The sequence below is a fragment of the Anopheles funestus genome, chromosome 2RL (genome assembly GCF_943734845.2).
Source record: "Anopheles funestus chromosome 2RL, idAnoFuneDA-416_04, whole genome shotgun sequence".
NCBI lineage: Eukaryota > Metazoa > Arthropoda > Insecta > Diptera > Culicidae > Anopheles > Anopheles funestus.
The window spans coordinates 16,782,034-16,802,284 of record NC_064598.1 but is presented as its reverse complement, the minus strand read 5'-3'; the positions used below and the strand labels follow the sequence as shown (position 1 = coordinate 16,802,284).

The 20,251-nt window shown below is 39.2% G+C and overlaps 2 protein-coding genes across 2 annotated transcripts in view; both read left to right on the top strand.

Annotated features, from left to right (window-relative positions):
- The window catches only part of LOC125764850 (uncharacterized), a 45,358-nt gene extending 31,553 nt beyond the window's left edge, over nt 1–13,805 (top strand). Inside the window, exon 5 of the mRNA XM_049429473.1 lies at nt 12,249–13,805. Within this exon, the coding sequence (XP_049285430.1) occupies nt 12,249–12,452 (204 nt within the window). The 3' untranslated portion in view covers nt 12,453–13,805. The remainder of the gene's footprint in view (nt 1–12,248) is intronic.
- Nucleotides 1–20,251, top strand: part of LOC125764971 (tyrosine-protein phosphatase corkscrew-like) — a 168,233-nt gene that overhangs the window by 111,014 nt on the left and 36,968 nt on the right. The window lies entirely within an intron of this gene.

Below are 20,251 nucleotides of genomic sequence, written 5' to 3'. Positions count from 1 at the left end.
CCAGCACACGGTGTGAGGCAGAAAACTCATCGCCACCATACAAAACCATAAATCACTTCAATTCATACTTTCCACATCAAACCGTATGACACGCATCACACGCGTTTGATTCGCGTTGCTCGAGGGAAAGATTGTCGTTATGCGCCTGGGTTTTGTGTTACTCAATAAAATTCAATCAATATTCAAACTAGTATCCTTTCGCACGGAAACATTGATAAAGAACTAGTCTCTTTACGGATTGATCCGAATCCAATTCCAACATCATCCTCCGGAACTGTTTGATCTGGCGAGAAATTCGATGAGCGCGAAAGGAACAGGGCAAGATAATCATTTAGTGTACCGTTCGATGTTAGTATGACCGAACTCTGGTGGTTGTCGCTGAGCACCGTGCCCCACAAAAAACGATTTGACGCAATAATTAGCTTCCCTTAAGGCATGCTGCGTACACGACAAAATTCCCGAAAATGCAAATCCATTCCATCCCTGCACTGGACTACGATGAAATTCAAAACCATTCCATTCCCGGTTAAGGATGAACCGTAGCCAAAAGAATCCTGCCCATCAACTCCCATTAGCTCGCCCGACTAAAAGCTGCCTGCAGCACATCGGGTTCTGTTTGGTACGTTTTGTCGCCGAACCGGATGGGTCGCCAAAAAGTCGTCAAAGATAGCAATGGTGAGATCATTAGTCGTCATCATTAGGTGAATCACGCCGGTCCGGTGTGTACGTAATGGGGGGTTTTTCCCGCGCACTCCACACAAGGGGACACAAGCGAAAGAAGCCGTTACGGACATTACGATCCGATCCGGGCCAGACTGACGTGACTGATTTCGCTACGGATGGTCAGTTTTTCGACTTTCGTGCCGAACTGCGGGGAAATAATAATCAACCTTATCGTCATCATCACCATCATGCTGTTTCATGTGAACCAAACGGTGGCCATCCGCATCGGTTGACATCGTTTGTGTGCTCATGAAAATCAAGCCAAAATGGTCGTTGATGTGCGTGCGCTTTTTGGTGGGAAATGGTCACTGGTGTAGAGTTTTTCGATGAGACAATGGTGCATTAGGGACAACTGTAGTTGTACGGCAACATAATGGTGGTGTACAGCCTTAATCTTGGTCCAATTTTCAGGATATCGGACGGGATGCAAGAGATGATATTTTAACCTGAAATTTATGATGTAAAATTTATGCTATCACTATCGTTATTATGTTTTGCATCTTTTAAAATAATATACATGGGTTTTAATTCGATTAGGTCTCTAAAACATCTTTCATACGAACACGCGTGGTGCCCGCTTTATCCTTCCTCATTTGTCAACATTATGGTGTACATTCGAGGACACGTGTCGATCGTCGTTAACACGTGGTACTTTTGGTGGTACTGATTTTGAAGTTGATAGTTACAATGTGGACGCGTGTCAATGTTGTTATTTTAAAAAGCGTTAAGCCTGATCAGTTAACCCACAGATAACACACAAAGACATTGAAATGATCTTTAAAGCGCTCTATTTATTTTTAACAACAAATATGCTCCGAATTTCTGAGGTTTTATTTTATTTTTCCTTTTTTAAAGTATCTTCTATCACACGCTTTGCAACAAAGCGGAAGGGCAACAAACGATTTATTATCGAGCTGATAGTCCCTCGCTCAATTTCATACACGTGGCCCCACGTGGTTGCTAGTGGAAGCAACCCTCAAAAAAACGCACACGCAACATAATATCAAGCGAGTTTGTTGTGACCGGTGACAGTAATCGTTTATCTCTAAAAGCCGAAACGTATATCCTAAACCATTTGGCGTATGATTATTATCAACAGGAGAAATAAATCGGACGATAAGCAGAACAATACGGACGCTCTTCTCTGGGTAGCAATAAAAAGTCAATGTTTTAAAATTGGCTTTTTATCGTCCGGTTTCGAAGTTGCGAAAAACCGCAGCCCAAAAACCACCACCGGATTGTCGGTCGGCTACCCATTGTGTTTTGTGGGCTTTGCACTTCGAATGGGCATCGAATTGTGGAGCCATTATGGGTTTCATCTTTTTTTTTTTGGCTTTTGTTTGTTACACTTTCATGTCTCCCCAGAGTGATATCGTCGTTTGCCTAAAACGGTGGGCATACTATCGACAGCAAGTAAGGACAATTTGGTGGTTGAAGGCGGCCCAAATAAGACACTGGGATGGGTACATTATATTGCGTTTAAAATTTTCCACCATCAACATTCAGCAACAAAACGGAACGAAACGATGAAGCTGATGATGATCTTTAGTGGCGGTTTTGTTGTGTTTTGGTAGTGCCGGTCGTCCTCTATTTTCTTTGTTCCTGGTAATGATTGAGGGAAAAGTTTGTGTCTTTTCAATTACATTTCATCGGTTTTGGTGAACTAATTTTGTTGCATGCATCTCTGGGGAGGGGACGTGGTGGCGAACAGACGATGACCCACGGGTGTCCTTGGGAGTGAAGTGTTGGATAAAGTTTGATGAAAAATGTTGCTCTGCGGAAGATGGTGGAAACTTTTAGCAGCCTCAAATTTTGGAAAAAAAAGAAAATTTGTGCATCATGAATATGAACATTGAAAATATTATAATGATTTTTTTTAATTAAAGATTGAATAGAAATTCTAAAATATTGTTATTCACTCAAAAAAAAATACTAAAAACCAAATTTGTTAAACAAATGTATGTAACAATCAATTCGAAATGAACGCATAATTTTCGCAAATCAGCTATAATACACCGGAAAGGCGAGACACGTTGGACAGTGTGAGGCTCTTCATTCTTATCACATCATTACGAGGACAACGGCACGACACGGCCACACCGAAAGTTGATAGTCGAAACGAACCCATCCTTCCAGATACGGGAAAATGTTCATCAATTCCATGCAGCGCACGCCCTCCCAGCTGGTGGCATCCGCCGAAGGCATGAAAAGCGGATTTCAGTTTTCCTTTTGCGCCCGCGCGTTTTTCTTTCGACCGGGAAACCCAACAACCAACAAGCAGACAGAGCGATGCAATGAGAGGCGAAACCCTGAAAGAGTGACAGAGAGATAGTGAGCTGTATAAGAAAGGAAACGGAGGGAAAAAAATCGCCCTCCTGCCGAGGGAGTCAAGTGCGAAACCGCCATTCTGCGCGTCATGCCGGGAAGAAACTCTCATCCCCACCGGCATGTGTCAGAGACGGATGTAGACAGGATGTTGTACAAAAGGGCCAAATTTGTAAGATTGCCAATGTTTTACAAGTGTGAGCACGCGCACACTCAACCGTAGGAAGGAGGATGCTTAGTTTTGGGATGAGTTGCTGCTGCTGGTAGTATTGGTAGTAGTGGTAGTAATGGGCCACTTTCTTCGATGGTAGTTGTAAGGACATTTTTTTCGGTGTGTGGGGAAACGTGATCAGGAATAGAATCACGCTTTGTATACATCGTTCGAATGCCATGTTTACAGTTGAAGGGGATTGTTTTATTTGCGTGTTATTGGGTGGCAATAAATAGCGCCGAAGTGGGGTTATCGTTTGTGCTGTAGCGATTGTAAGTCGATGAAAGATTTGGGATAGATACTTTCGGTACTTTCACGACGGTATTATCATCTTACTGGAAGGTTTTGTGTTTCTATTTTGGATTGTCAATTAAATAGTAACAAACAATTTTCTTTATAAATTTAAAAAAATAATTTTATTATTGAAAACCAATCTGTCTACTTAATATTTCATATACTTTATCAGCAATCTTTGGGCATTTAAAAATATGTAAAATATTTTTCGATCCAAACCAAGGCAGCTCCTAAAATGTTTTAGATCTTAATTGCCCAACATTTTTTTTTCAATTTCCATGATTGTATTTTGACATTTAAGAGCTAAAAGTGAAAATTTTGTGATTTTGCCCAATGATTGATTCGTAATACAGCCTGAAGAGGCTTTAGACGTTACCGCGAATCTTGTCAATTTTTTACAATTTCTGGATTTCCTTGGAATTCCTATGGAATTGGGATATAGATGGGAGTAGACACCAGAATCCAGATTTGGAATAATTTAAACGATATTTTAATATGTCCTGAAGGCTGTTTTGAAATGCGTCACAATGCACATGACGAACCATAGTTGTCGCTAATTAGACCACAGATCTATTTGCCTTTCGAAACGATTATTGGTTTCTAATTAGCTTCAAGCAACGCTTGAATCAAAATCACATGGAGAAGAGCTTATTCGCCAGTACAAATACCGATCAAACCGCTTGAGCTTTAAGTCAAACAAAGACTTTCACGGGAGGCCAACTTCTTAGCTATGTCCTTTCAGAAAACCACAAGCTTCAAACGCCTCCTCACCCAATGGATGTCACTCGAGAAGATGTGTTTGGGGACTGTGTTGACCAGTGGCAGAAACCGCAGGAAACCCGCAAGGAGTGTATTTTAATTAAAATTCGTCCAACTGTTCAGATACTCACCTCAATCGTTCCTGTCCTGTCGTCACCCTCGGTGTTACCCCGGCTGCGTTGGATTGGTTGTACGGTTTTATTGTCCCTTTTCGGTAGTCATAATTTGTTTCACGATGTGGCACCCGATGGCGTGGCAGTGACATCTAGCTCAAGCCCTGGTTGCTTAATGAAATACTACGCAGTTAAACGAGTTAAAGCTGAGTACGAAAAAAAGAAGGTTCTACCCACGAGAGAAAACACGAAAAAAAAACATCAGACTGCGCAATGATAGTAGACTCATAAAAAAAATTACCGAGTTTGTAAGAAAAAAAAGGGTTTATGAAGATAAGGGATTTTCATCTTCAAGCATTGTGTCCCTTTTTGTACATGCGAATAAGACATACATTCTTAATTCGCTATCTTACCGTTTTGAATGGGGATGGTTTATCATTGAAACCCCTTTACCCTCTTACGAAAGGGTCAAGCACGACAGTGTGTTTTTTTCTCTCCTTGAAGCATTTGTTTTTTTTTATTTCTTTTTTATCTTCAACTTTTAATCTCATTCGGTACAATTCATAAAACAGAAATCATAATTACAATTCTTTTTTTCTGCACGGAGAGGTCCTCTCCTCCGGTGGTGGAGTTAGTGAAGATGCAGCTAGAAGGGCCTAGATGGTGAAGAAGTTGTTTGTGTTTTGTTGTTTCTATGATATCTTGAAAAAAGTTTAAGCTGCGCCCGTAATTAAAATGCAGATCATCATCTTAAGCTAGAACCGGGTGGGCCAGTACAATGGAAAGGAAATAAAATGAAAATAGAGGTTCATAACTTTTAATTTAATTTGAAGCTTAATGTAACGAGAGGAAAAAATAATATTTGTAAATTAATAATAACTTTTGCAATGGAAATTGTTGGAGGTGATTTTGAGAGAATTTTGTTTTGTTGGAATATTAAAGGAGTTATTCTTAGGCTAGTATTATGAATTTAAAAAAGCAAAATATAAACATACATGGGATTTTTTTTTTCAAAAGCTTAAACGGAAAACTAATTCACAAAATAATAACATACACCTATCGCGATCGAATCAGTCGACCGTTAATAAAAATGAATAACGATTTAGAAACAATTGGCGTGGAGACATCAATTAGCGAACGTATGGAAACGGTTCCACCTGTGTATGTGGGAAGACTTGCATCAGTAAAGGTTGCAACAATAATATTGCAAGATTCACGACCAACACCAACACACATCATTCGTGGTGTCATTTCTCCATAAAGCAAACACAGGATAAGCCCATTTCGAGCAAGCGAATCCACATTGTTTTGGGGAATGTGGAAAAGACAAATGGAATATTTTGTAAAAGAACAGGAAAAAAAGCAATGAGACTCCACAAATGAATGGAATGGAGAGAAGCAAGAGCAATAAACCAATTAAAATTCGGTGCATATCTTGATCGAAATTTTGTGCAGAATAAATTGAAACTGGAGCTGCACGGTTCCAGACCACCGGGGAAGGAGAACGAAAGTGCAGAGAGAAATGTCGTCTGCTGGGTGAATGAGAAAGGATATATACATTTTCGCCATGATGGGCCAAGCACACAGAAGTCATCTATTTCAATGGCAGCTTGCGCTCGTGGTGCTGTGTATTTAAGGGTGAAGAAATAAAACCACTCCAAATCGGACTGCAATGAAAATGGAAGAATTTTTGGTCAGTAAAACAAAACCAAAAAAAAAACATAGAAGCAATATTTTCTTCTCTTTTTTGCTGGTTTGCTGTTTGCATGGTCACTTTATCGTCGCATCGGAATGACAACCATTTTGCCATTGGTCATCGCAATAACTGTTTCTCTTTTGTATTTGGCGATAGCCTGCGATAGAGCGTGTATGTATGATTGTCTCACCACCACCATGCAATCCATTTGATGAAGGCAAAAAACGGAGAGACAGCTTCGTATGCATTGAATCATGATCTCGTGTTGCACTGGACCTTATCATAGCTTCCCAAAACAAAACCAAGAAGAAGAAAAAAACGTATGGGAGCAATTCGGTTTTCCCCCATTTTTTCCTCACCTCCCTCTATTGTGTACTAGTCTATGTTGTACATTTCTGCTTTTTTTTTTGGTTTAATATTTTCTTTCCCACATAACCGATCTATAAAAGGGGCCCGAAATGGAGCTAAACGTTTTACCGAGCAGCAGCATAAGGGCGCATATAAATGGAAAAACCTGCACAGCGGGTTTTAGCATGTTTGCATTAAATTGATAGCATTCCCTGGAGGTGACTGATACGTGGAGGAAAAGCAAATTGGACCCAGCGGACCTACGAACGCAAAACGTTTGTTCGCTTTTTTGTTCGTTTTGTTTCTCGCCCCCCACCCGCCGGCCGCCGCTGAATGGAAGAAACTCACCAAAACACGAAAGAAGGTGGTCATAAAGATTGCACTCCGTTTACGAGCAGCGCTTGGAATGCAACACAACGGTCACTGGTACAACCGTAAAGTGATAAACCCGGAAAGACATATTCAACCATAGACCATTCGCGTGTAGTTGCGCTTCATCCATTTCCTGTAAATTGCTGTTGCTCATTCACCATTTAAATTACCTTTATGATCATTTTATGCATCGCTTCATCTACTGTTGTAGGAAAGAAATTGAATGATTTAAATGCATCGATGAAACATGGATTTAAAGGTGCAAAATTCTGCACAGCCATGAGTAAACGAGTTTTCTCGCACTCTGGCCGGATTAGCTGGTGTAGTTAGTTCGCTGTCGAAAAATGTGCCGCTCCAAAGGTGAAGCCGGAGTTAATGATTGGACTGGCTTTTCATTTTCCATCCCTTACTTGCTGGGCAGCAGAAGAACAAAAAAAACTTAATGAGCAAAATGCTACTGCTCGGCTTAATGGATTTACAGAGCTGCAACACATCGACACAGGACTCTTGAGGACAGCAGCAAGACTTACGGCATGAAAAAGGACAAAAATAATTGTTCCATAATTAAAAGAGACAAACAAAAAACATCACACAAAAAGTGATGTCATATCGTAAAAAAAAACAAAACCCCATTCCAACTCGACACCATGCTGTCGTGGTGTTACTGACTGTTGTTTTATGCTTTTGCATGATTATGCACCGTTGTGTTTGGGTGTTTCGTCTCTCTTTCTGCTGACTCTTGCTTTTCTACGCTTTGTACAAATGTGCTAGTGGGTTTACAAATTCAGTTCATTGTTGCAACAATTATTATAAAAATATTACTTGTGAGAATATAATTTTCTTATTAATTAAAATACTCTTAGTTTTTTGTTAAAGTTGTTTTTATTTTGATTTACTTTCTCTTTTGGCTGTATCAATTATTCTTTAAAGTTCCAACAAATTTTAACCTTCTGGAATTCAAGAAAAAATCAAAAACTATCTTATAAAATTAAGAAAAATGATTTATTTTCTTATTTTTATATTTCTTCTCGTAACTTCATTTAGCTTACATCGCTTGAGTGAAAAAAGAAAACAATCGAAAATCAATTATTAAACTTTGAAAAATATCCTCCGGTTCAAACCTTCTAACCCCCATGTCCCGATACTGGAACAACAGGAGAAATGAAGAAATCTCATCATTAATGAGCTCCATCACTTCTACAGCAAGCCTACATCCTTTTAAGCCTACATCTGTTTTATCTTCCAACTTTTATCATCAAACACAACAAACCCCTTTTCCTACTCCAACTCCCCAGTTTCCAGTTTTCCCCTCCAAACCAGGACAAACTGCTTTCAAAATCCTGTGCTGCTAGGGGCAATTAATACCACTTGACGATTATTAATGAATCTTCATTAATAAACACACATTTAAAAGTAATAATTATGCTGTACTACCAGGCAACCGATCGAGTCTGTTCCTGTCCAAATGCGGCTAGGCTCCTTCCCTTTGTTTTTATTTCTTTCTGCTCCAACAAAACCTTACGGCCGTGGAAAAATGGTTGGAAGGAGGAAGACTCATTTGTTTGTGCCTTTTAACCGGTGGTTGTGCAGGAAACACACAAGGGAAAATGGGTGGGAAAATTAATTATATTAGCTTTAATTACGCAGCGCAAAAAGGAAAAGCGATGATCAACTGTGGCTGGAGCGCGCGTTGTCACAATTACAATACCCCCCAAAAAGTGTGTGCTCCCTCGATGTTGCTATCGATTGCTCGAGCAGAAATCTCGGCTTGTATGTATTTATTATAATATTTTTTGCATTACTCACATGCTTCTAGCATGTACAAGAAACCATACAAATTGTGTGTGTTTCCGCCTGTTTCAATTGGAAACGGTAACATAGGGTTCCGTTGGCCGGAAAAGCCACATCTGCTTTCGTTTGCTTTCTCCGGACTTTTGCCAACGAAACAATTCGGAATGAGAATGAAGATTATATTAATATAAATCAGTGCACTTGCAGGTTGTGAAAGTGGGAAGGGAAAAAGGACGCGTTCCGGACAAGAACTCCATTCTATCTGGCATTCTGGAGTGGGTACGGTTTCGGATATCCGGTACGGACATTAAAAGGGTCCTCTGGTTGAAAGAAAGCGAAGAGGCGAATAAAAATATGTAAGACAACTCTATCCGTGCATGTGTGTAGGGAACCGAAAGCACAAAATGACCAAACAACTATACGGGCAGCCGTGTAGCCATTTGTGTTATGTTTCTATCAGACAATCAGTTGCATCATTTTTACGTTTGTGACTCTTTTACACTTTCGCCATTCACCCCCGGTTGGTTTAATGCGGCAAGCGTTCTTCGAATGTGGAGATTAGTAATTCTCTTCGCCGGCAGACATTAAATGTGCTAGCCACCCTCACATAATTGCACGTGTTACAGCTAGTAAATTAAAACAACCACGTGCAAAACACAAAAAAAAACATACGGTAGAGATGTGGCTGTACAAGGCATTCCTGGTGGTAAGGTGCACACCGGTGTTTGGTCATTTGTGAGTATTGCATACTAATTAGGTGTGTCGGCGAAGAGGTCTACGGTTTTGTGTGCGCCGTACGCCAGCCTGACCGATTCAACCGCAAGCATAACACATCGAAACTCTCTGCTAATGGCCATTTACACAGCTTCCGTGTGCAATGGGGATATACAGCGGTTGGCCCTGGCCCGGTGGTGGGCCTAGGGAGCTTACACACAGTCCCAAGGTGAAAGATATAATCTAGATTTAATGGAAGAAAATTAGCAGTGCACCAGTGGGTTTGCCAGCAATGTCCACGTGTTGGAGACATTCCAGCACGCTGGAGAGCGTTGGAGAAGGTCCGGAATAATTTAGGTGAAACCAGAAACATGTCCACTATTAAGGGAGCGGTCTTTTTGGTGTGTTTAAATACAATATTTTCTTTTTTCTCCCCATCCCTTAAAAGAGAGTTGATCACGTCTCATATGCAAAAAGGGTTCATCATGTAGCCGAAAATAACATCCAAGTACCGAACAACCGCATACACGCGCAATGCAATCGCACTTGATTAAATCATAAAACTGCCACGATTTCGTTCCATTCTTGGAAACTTGGAAAGATGAGCTACGGACGAGCACAGATCACCAAAAAAAAGGGAGTTCTGAAAAGCGAGCCCAAGACATCATTGTGACGCTTCATTTCCGGGGCAATCAATCATTCAGCTTGCGTGTGACATGCAAAAGCGTTCCGTTACTGCGGCTAGGCTTTTTAGAAGTTACGAGTTCCGGCGTTATATTGTGAAGGTTCCGCTCATAAAAGCGTTGTTGTGTTTGGTTATTTGGCTGTACTTTGTAAAAAGATTATGAAGAATGTTCTAGCGACGAAGAACGCCAACCCTATTTGAAGGTTTTTGAGGCTGCATGACATGAAGTGACCTTTTCCCGAGGCCTAGTACTGCTGCAAATAACTCATCTTGCTTGGTGCAAGTTTAGCTTGGAGAAGTGTTTTCTATTATTGATGGAGAAGAACCCTTTCGGAGCTTGTTGTATTTAATTAAATTGATCTTTTCTTCTTTTGGACCTTGGGAGCTTTTGGTTGAAAATTCGGAGATGAGAGTTCCATTCTAACAATTGGGAGAGATGAAAGATGAGAAAGTGTGTTGAATAAAATTAGTATAAAAAGTATTGAAAAAACTAATCAGAAATTTAAAACCATCAAATTAAACAATATTATTAAACCATTTTTAAAACCTGGTGAAGAGATACATATCAACCATGATTTGCATACGAGTTCATTCTCATTTCTCACCTTCCTTTCGTCTATCGTTCGAAACTGTGTTCAAATGATGATTTTTTTTCGCTTGTATCATTTCAACACAACGCTACAATATTCAATCAATTAATTATTGTTTACTCTGTGTTCAAATTGTACAAAATCCGAACCCATCGGTAGACAGGACAGGACGACTCACAACTGTTACCACCAATACGGGGCATGCCCACCATCTCTCATTTGTCGGTTTGTTCATTGAAATCAGCTTCATCGTTTGGCGTTCTTTTTGTTAAGTGATTCCTTTTTTCATCGTTCACTAACCGAGGAATCGCTAATGCCTCGGTATGTCAATCGATGAGTTAGGGGTGTTGGAAGCTATGTTCATTTCCTGCTGTGGTCTCTCTTTCTCTCTCTCTGTCGCGGCTTACTTACTACTCACCCCTTTTTCCAACACCTCGTTTGACCAGTGGTGGCCACATTTCATCGACCATGTCCACCGAAGGATGATTAATTATGCTGCTCTTTTTCCATTTCTCGACACAAAAAAAAACGAAACACACATACACTTTGTCGACCATAAGCGTAGGCTGAACTTTGCGTCCCGTAACCGATACATGTGTAGGGACACAGGCTCTTACACCTGCCAGACCATCCGGTGGAGTGACGCGAGTTCCACGGATCATACAGATCAAACCGATTGTCACCGGTCATTACGAACGCGTTCTGTGTGTGTGTGTGTGCTCGCTTGCCATCATTGTCATTTGTCAGGGAAGTTGTGTTGAAGGGATGAAAAAGGATCAGCATCTCGCTTCCGTTTCCATTCCCAGTGGTTCACCGGCTGTGCGGGATGAAATTTATTATTAATGAGTATTTATTTACATTGGTTTGCGCGGGCTGGCTATTCATTGGGATGCAGTTTGAGGTTATGTTTTGAAAGGTCGTTGATGCGTTTTTTACTAGAGGTCTCCAAGGATGAACTAGTATTTTTATACAATCGACAAAGAGTGATGGCTTAGCGATCAATTGATGAATAACGGCGGCATTTTTTCTTAAATTGTGCTTATTTTGTATGAGTTTTTATGATAATTTCCTATCATAACACCTCATTTATTTCTAATTTTATTCTAATTTTAATTCTAAACTATTGTTTAAATGTGCACATTAATTCTGCACCTGTAGACACAATTAATACGCGGCTTACAATCATCCCCGAATGTGCCGGCGAAATCACACCCAAAGTACCGGCGTTGAACAAAGATTTATCATACGTTTATTCCCAAGATTTTGTGGTAAGCTTCGAGAAACTGAAGAATATGCTTGCTAACATAAAGAGCTGTTGCACGATCGATATGCCGACGCGTAAATGTTTCGCGTCTGCCGCGGTACGTTAAGCGGATTATTAAAACATAACTGCTGATGAGGCCAATAATGATCATTGGGAAGAATAAGGCAGACTGTGCAAAGAAATTGTACGTCATTGTACGTCTTAAGGGAACTTACTCTTCCAACGGTGTATTCGACTTTGATCGCTTTAAAGAGGAATGTTTTTGGAATAATTAACTAAATTATTTTGACATTTATATTTGAGCCTTTTCTGAAAGTCATTTTAATTAAATCTGTTCCTATTCTTTTATTTAATTTACCCCAGGTATGGTTCCAGAATCGACGCACAAAATGGCGCAAGAAGCATGCGGCCGAAATGGCGACGGCCAAACGGAAACAGGAAGAGCTCGGCGATGGTGATGGGGACTGTAGCGAACCGATGGATTCCGATTCCGAAAGCCTGGATCTAGTCGACACCGGAAGTAACCAACGGAAACGTTGCCGAATGGAGGACGATATGAGACATTAGCAGTACCGTACGTCCAGGGTAAGACTATATCACCGACCTTGTCAGTGATAACGCCTAGCAGCGTGTGGTCTTTTGCAAAGGGGATGCAAATTATATATAGGGAAAGATACTGCATCACAATACACCCGACACGCAAAGAAGCAGCGAAAAGAAAAATCGAATTTATTACAAGTTAGTTTTAGCCAGTCAGGGCAAGAAGGTCGGTTTTTACTAGAAAGCCAACCGTGTAAGAAGCAGATAAAGCTTACTCGCATAATATGCCGTACCAGTTTGTTTGTTTTTTTTTGTTCTAAATTAGAGACGCTATGTAAATGTATATGTATGATTGTTTGTGTGCATGAGAAAAGGGACGGTCTAAAACCGAAGGACGACTGTATGTATGTACTTTACCACTATCAACTATTACCTGTAGGAAACTTATTTCATAAACACCTCTCCCAGGATGGCCCAAACGGCTTCTCCAGCTGAAGGGAGGTTTTTAGTGTACAAAAAGTAAAGTAGCAATTAATTGATTCAAAACCAGTACGGTAGGGATGATACTTTATGCACGAATAAAGCATTAATCGGAAGCAGCTTGCGTAGGATAGAGCGTATTGCGTACGATTAGGTTCCTTGTAATCCCACAACGAGACATTCCACATAAGTTATAAACGAGTTCTGGTGTACTTTGGCAGTAATAAATGTGTACAAACTTCGTTTTTTTTAGAAGCTCAGGATTATTTGTTTGCAATCAATGAAGAGAAATGGTTTGTGGTGCAATACGACAAAAGCGTTACCAACATTTAAATACTGGAAGTGTAGACTCCACCTTTTTTCTGTGAACTGGTTCGTTCCATTGTGTTACTGCTGGTTTTTAACCAATAAACAAATGTAAAAATTTTCACAAAATCATTCCTATAATAACACAAAAATTGAACAGAAACTGAAAACAAAGTAAATTACGCAATACATTCCAAAACGAACAGCAAAGGCAAGCGAAGCGCAATGATGTATAAAGCAGTGAGTCATTTAATTTCTCACCTTACAACCACACACTCATGTAATCTATTCGAACTCCTCTTAGCTAAACATTTCAGCAGGGAGAAAAATGATGGAAAATGCATAGAAAAGAGGTGGTAACAGAAGCAAAAATTTTAGGTTCACTAAATAAAATGCGATACAAGAAAGATGAGAGGAAAATTTAAAAATCACCAAAATTTGTATTGATGAAAGAGGTTAACAGAATGGTACCGGAATATGTTTCGAGCAGCACGATCGGTTCTCATGAACATAATGAGCAAACTGTACACGTCAACAGTACGGGAACAATAAAGTCCGCAAAAGTTTAATAAAGACACTGGAAAATAATGTAAATTGTGTTGAACGGTTTATTTTAACTCATCCGAAAAACATAAGGAAATAAATGTTTGCCTTGAAAATTGTTTCAACACCCTTACAGGTTCTGATTTGGAGCATTTATAAAAGGTTAAAACGATAAGAATCTGATTCATTGGAATATGAATATCCTGATGTACTTCAGGATGTCTTTTGTGGCTCTGATCTCTTTGTAGTTTTGCAGCAGAAAGCCTCGCCAATGTATTCAAATAACCTTCTCCGAGGACTTCTTTAGATCTCTTGTGAGGACTGTGGAGTTGATGGCCATCTTCGCTAGCTAGACACTCTTTCATGTAGACTAGTGCTAGATATAATACTAAGTACACTTTGAGAAAGGAGTTTACCATATTTCCATATTTTACGTATGTTCGTCTATCTCAGGCAATTGAACGGGGGACTTCGTGATCTTCGGATGAGCTTCTGTAAGCTATAAACAAACTTTTGAAACTTATTTCTACCAATTCGCATGAAAATAAATCAATTTGCAAAATTTTGCTAAATTTCCCAAAAAAAGCTAAGGCTATAGCCTTAGGAAATTTTCAAATTTTTGGGAGTTTTTTATTAATTTTACTCTTTTTCTTTTTTAAGGTATTATTTGAGTGAAAAGAAACTTATTTCTACCAATTCGCATAAAAAGAAATCAATTTATAAAATTTAGCTAAATTTCCCAAAAAAAGCTATGGCTATAGCCTTAGGAAATTTTCAAATTTTTGGAATTTTTTTATTTTTTTATTATTTTTTACTCTTTTTCTTTTTTAAGGCATTATTTGAGTGAAAAGAAACTTATTTCTACCAATTCGCATGGAAAGAAATCAATTTATAAAATTTAGCTAAATTTCCCAAAAAAGCTAAGGCTAAGGCCTTAGGAAATTTTCAAATTTTTGGAATTTTTTTATTTTTTTATTATTTTTTACTCTTTTTCTTTTTTAAAGCATTATGTGAATGAAAAGAAACTTTTTTCTACCAATTCGTATTAAAATAAATCAATTTACAAAATTTTGCTAAATTTCCCAAAAAAAGCTAAGGCTATAGCCTTAGGAAATTTTCAAATTTTTACTTACATGTTTTTCAGACTAGCCCGCTTGTTCGCTTATACAGGTTTGATAGTCAGGCAGAGCGAGCAGTATATTTATTAACGACTCATTCACTCTGAGTTGGCTAACTAAAAAGAGTTGTTATTCTCATCTCTGCTGTAAACCTCTTATCTGCTCCTGTATAGTTGTGAACTGAAACTTGTTGGTACGCCGAGCTGATCATTTATAGTATCGCAATCAAAATTGTTTTTACAGTTTTCCATTATCTTTATGATACTAAACTGATCAAACATTCTCACATTTTTATTGCACTTATTCTTTATTTTAGAATGGTCTTATTACACTTATTTGTAACACTAATTTATGACCATATCTCTGGCATAATGAACAGTTGTTACATGCATTTCAGCAAAATATGACAACCATTAATTAATTGTTTCTGGATAGCCCAACAAAGCAAAGTCGGTTCGTGTGTCCCTTTTGAGTGAAATGAGATCAATTTACTCCGAGTTAATTGCTATCAATAGCCGTATCATTAATGTCGTTCAATGGGATTTTAGATGTACGAAAGAAAGAGAAGAAAATATTGTACGAACCAAAAGCAGAACAACATCTATCTAACGGCCTGTTGACATGTAACCCGCACGGAATAGGGAAAAATCGTATGGGCAGACAATATAAATTAATCTTCCCTTGCTAAACTGCACTGCTAAGTGCTACAAATGATTGGTGTGTATTGTTTGCTGCATTTGCCAAAAATTTGTCACCAATCCACGCAGACCCATTAGAATAGAAGCAAAGCAAGAAAAGTGGAAATATCACCCCAAAAAAATAATTCGTAGCACCTTCGTAGCACCCAACAAAAACCAAAGGACCATCCGAAAGGTATTGATGGATTTTCGAAATCGTATTATTGTGTTTTTGCAAACCCGAAGAAAAAAAAGGTACCCAAAATCCGATATCAAGCGTTTGATTTGTGTTCGTTTTTATTATATTTTCTGCCAAGGGAACAAATATTTATATCCTGATTGACTTTTTGCACCAAAAAGCTTTCCCGCAACCTCCGGTATCTGCACATCTGCTTCGGCATTGTGGCATTTTCCCGAGCGCAATTCGAAGGAAGGACAATCGAATGGTTTGGTCCGTTTGTCGCTTGTCGCAGGGAAGTAGCATTTTAATCTGGTTTGGGATTTTTTGTTTTTGTTTGTTAAGTTGCTCCCTGTACTGGTTCGTTCACATTATCCACTTTTAAAGGTGCAGACACGTCTCGTCAAGAACTGTTTCCTTATTTCCATAGTGATGCGCCTGTGGTGTCTGTGCTTGTGTGTCTGGTGGGCGAGAAAATGCTGCTCTCAGAAAGGCTAAGGATGCTTTGAAGTGACAGTTGCTGCTACCGAAGCAGCGAGAGTGGAGAAACGTGATGGAATGCAGCAGTGGACGGTCATCTTGATGTTGAGAATGCCGGACAATTGGACAACCCCCGAAGACGGTTGATAAATATTGAACGCGCGTTGGTAACGGTTTGGTACACCCGTATGGAAATTTGTTCACCATCATCATCATCATCATCCTGATCGTTCGTGTTTGCAATGTGTTGCTGTTGGCAACAATGTTGACTTATCATTCGTATGTTTGGTTTTGTGCATAATTTGACGGGAGTTTTCTTCAAAGTTTTTCTCCTGCTTTGTATCACACAACTTCGTATGGTAATGTGGTGTGTGATTGTGTGTTTATTTTTCGTTTTTTTTGTCTGTCGTAGCTTAATATCTATTCTTTTTCTTTCCAATATTGTAAACCCTCCAGCCCTTACTTGATAAACGGATATAAAATGATAGATCTATTGACCTGTGCGTCAATCTCACACGAGATTTGATTGGATTCTTCATGATTGATATTGGGACAGCATAATCAGGGTTTTCTCTCCCCGGAGAAGAAGAAGGTGTTGGGATGGGTGTTTTTTGGGGGGTGAATTTGATTATTAGTCAACAGATGTATTTGAGATGAAATTCATGCTCACTGTTGTAGAAATGCCTATTGGTGTTATTTTTTTAACACTCGTTGTTTATTCAGCTCCAGATTGGGCATGTGATTAGGCGCAAAATGCTTTTTTCCCGTTTCCCCAACATGGATCCTTTTTTTCCAAAGCTTCTGCAAAAATTGTATAAAATTTTCACATTTTGATTAGTTTTTTCTTTGTCTAGAAGAAAAAAAAGTTGATTGTTTATTTTTGTCATTTTGTCTTCACCCAAATTACCCTAAACTGACGCTTACACTGTGTTAAGAACTTTATTGAGGGGTAGAAGAATAAACAATTTTCTCGCAAACTTGTGTTGCGTAATTGCGTATGTCACCCATTAAAATGCAATTTTATTTCAATTGTAAAAGAAAACAAAGTGAAACAAAAAAAAACAACTTTTTACCCCGGGGTTGAAGGTTTTCTACCGATCCAATCTAATTTGAACGCTTACGGAACGGTATTACTGCCTGATGGGATGATACTTTATTTTAAAACATCCGTTCAGATTAGTGGCCACCTTCATCGTCCCCCACCCCACACCCCAACCTTCCCTTAGTGCCTTCATCACTAAATGTTAGCCAGAAAAGAAAAGCCTTTAAGCCTTCAACAATGCCGTAAATCGATTAGCTGATGGAGCTGCTGGATCTTCGACAAAAGAGACACACACACACGTGTACAGGGGAAAAATAGGCAATCATACAAAACCACCACCACCAAAAACATTACGCCCCCAAGACCTGATTTCAGTTATTAAATGTGGCTCTAATGGTGCTGAAAACGATCGTCTATTGTTTAAGTACATCCAGTGCATGGTTGATTGCTTTGGAAGGTGTAAACCAAAAAAAGATCCTTCTCCATCACCAACCAACGACATCAGTGGAACCATTATAGGCCGAGTTTTTTCCCTCTCTCTCTCTTTCTGGTGTGTGCGTCGTGCATAATTACGATGCGAATGGGATTACTCAAAGTTTTCGGCAGTCAAATAAAAACCGATTCCTCCGTTCATCAGGAAAAGCCCCTTAATCTTGCCTGCAAGGCATTTAGTGGGTTTACTCTTTAAAAAAAAAACGGCCATTTTTGTTTCGTGTCACGTCATCGCGTAAGTCGGTTTTGGTCTCCTTCCTTTCACGCTTATGGGAACAAACCGGTGCGAGTAAATTATTCCACCTCCAAATCACCAGAAGGACGGTTGCTGCAAACAAGCAACCGTTTAAAAATGATTTCCACTTGAAGAAGCGACAGACGTTGACAATGTGAAGAAAGGAAGGACAAAAAAATAACAAAAAAAATGAAATAAAAATAATTACACCCCAATCTCGGTCGGTAAGGCCGGCCCAATGAGTCACAAAACAAGAGCAAATCCGTCATTTCATTTAAATTATAATCGATTTTTAAACAGAAAATAATTGGCCTCTTATATATTTTTAAAATGGATGACGAAACGCCCGCATGGTACGTAGATGATGTTCCGGTCCATGTTCCCAATGTGGCGAAGTGTGGTTTTTTTTGCTGTCGTTGCCTAAATGTATTTAATTAATTTATGGAAAACTTTGATTCCCAACCGTAATGGCAGTGAATGGTCGTGGTTGTAAGAAGGACATTTCCCAACGGATTTCCCCATTTTTTTCCAAGCGCACTGGTATTTGGGTTTGTATGGGATAGCAAGGCCGATTAAGTGATCTTGTCCAAAATTGTAAGGGGACATGCTAGCTGTTTTGCAGTGACGGGAACCGTGTCAGAACGGGGTTTCCTTTTGGCAGGAGCAATTTAATAAGCTGTCACTCTAATTACACCCCAATTCATCACCGATTTATCTTTCCCGGAGAACCGATCACTCATCTCGAGACAGACAGATCAGTGCTTCCGTTTTTGGGACGTTCGGGTGTGATAGGCCTAGAGATGCGGCCAAATTAGACTGTGTCGTTGGGTTAAAAGGGATGTGCGTGGTATGTGGTTCTTGTTTTATCATCATTTGTAAATGGGTGTTGCTCGGAGTGGCAAACGGACAGGGGGGATTTATTGTAAACAAACAAATTGCTGAGGAATCGTCAGATTTATGTACAACATTAGTATGATCGACACGCGTAGATGTTGTTTGGGTGTATCGATGTGCTGGGCCGATACTGATTGTAAATTAATTTTGTTCAATTTATTACTCTCAATTAAAGTTACATCGAATATGGTTGAGTCTTGTTAAAACTTTTCGTGTATTGTGGTTGTGATGCCTTTTTAGGGATAATTAAATTAAACTAAGAACGATGTAAAATATGCACAAAGTATAAGAACACTTTAGAAATTATTTGGAAATAATGCTCCTCGCCGTTAGTGAGCACTTCTGGCGTTTCGCTAAACAAGAATTTTGGATGGAATTTTTGAGTTTCTTGTATGTCGTCAATTAGACCAAGGCTGAAATTGATGGTGATACTGTACTGATGAAAGTACCAACTTAAAAAATTATTTACTTGCGTATCAGGTGCTACCACTGCTTGTCGGTTTTGGGCTAATGCAGGAGTCCTATAAACCGCTCACGATCAATCCATTATCACGGACTTTCTGTTCACTAAACGATATTAAGCTCATCGTACAACTTATAGAGTCTTTCGTTATAGCGGATCATTCATTCCACACATAAGGAGGTCAAAAATCCTTAACTACATCTTCCTCTCGAACGCGCCTAAAAAGGTTTCGTCAGTTTTGAACAAAGTTCATGTCGTAGAGGCTGTAGTACTGGAACTGTAGAGGTTCTAGATGATCCGAGCTTCGCCCCACAAGAATTTTGAGTGAAGACAATACCCTAGTTTGTATCTCAACATCTATGTTGTTGTCGGTGCTGTACTTTAAACCAAGATAAGTGAAGTTTTGGAAGACTTAAAAAGTCGTCAGGATCGGGATTGACTTATTGGAGATGGTCCCCAAAGTTTGCTCCTTCAGAAATTGGTGTAGTTTGAATAGCCTCTTTATCTCTATTGCCAAATGTTGCATGTTAAGGTATCAAAGATCGCATATTGAAGTTTGCCTGATCTGTGTGATAGAGTCCTCCAGATAGATCCAGGTATTTTGCCAAAGTTAGAACATGGTTCGTCTCTTTTCTCGTAGTGTTATTGATGAACATGATTATTGTGCACTTAATCTATTGTTCACAATCTCTTGACAATAGACATACGGTGTCTTCATAGGAAGACTTTTAATCGGATGAATTGAGACGCTTCTGATTTGTTGGTTAAATTGATTGATCGCAACCGTCAAGGTGATATGGCCTCCCTTAGTGATTATGCGGAATTTTAGTGAGTTTTATAAACGATAAAGCTTTAATAAAACACAATGTTCAGGTCCTCCTATTCCTATCAGGAATAACTTCATTCATTTCAGATTCA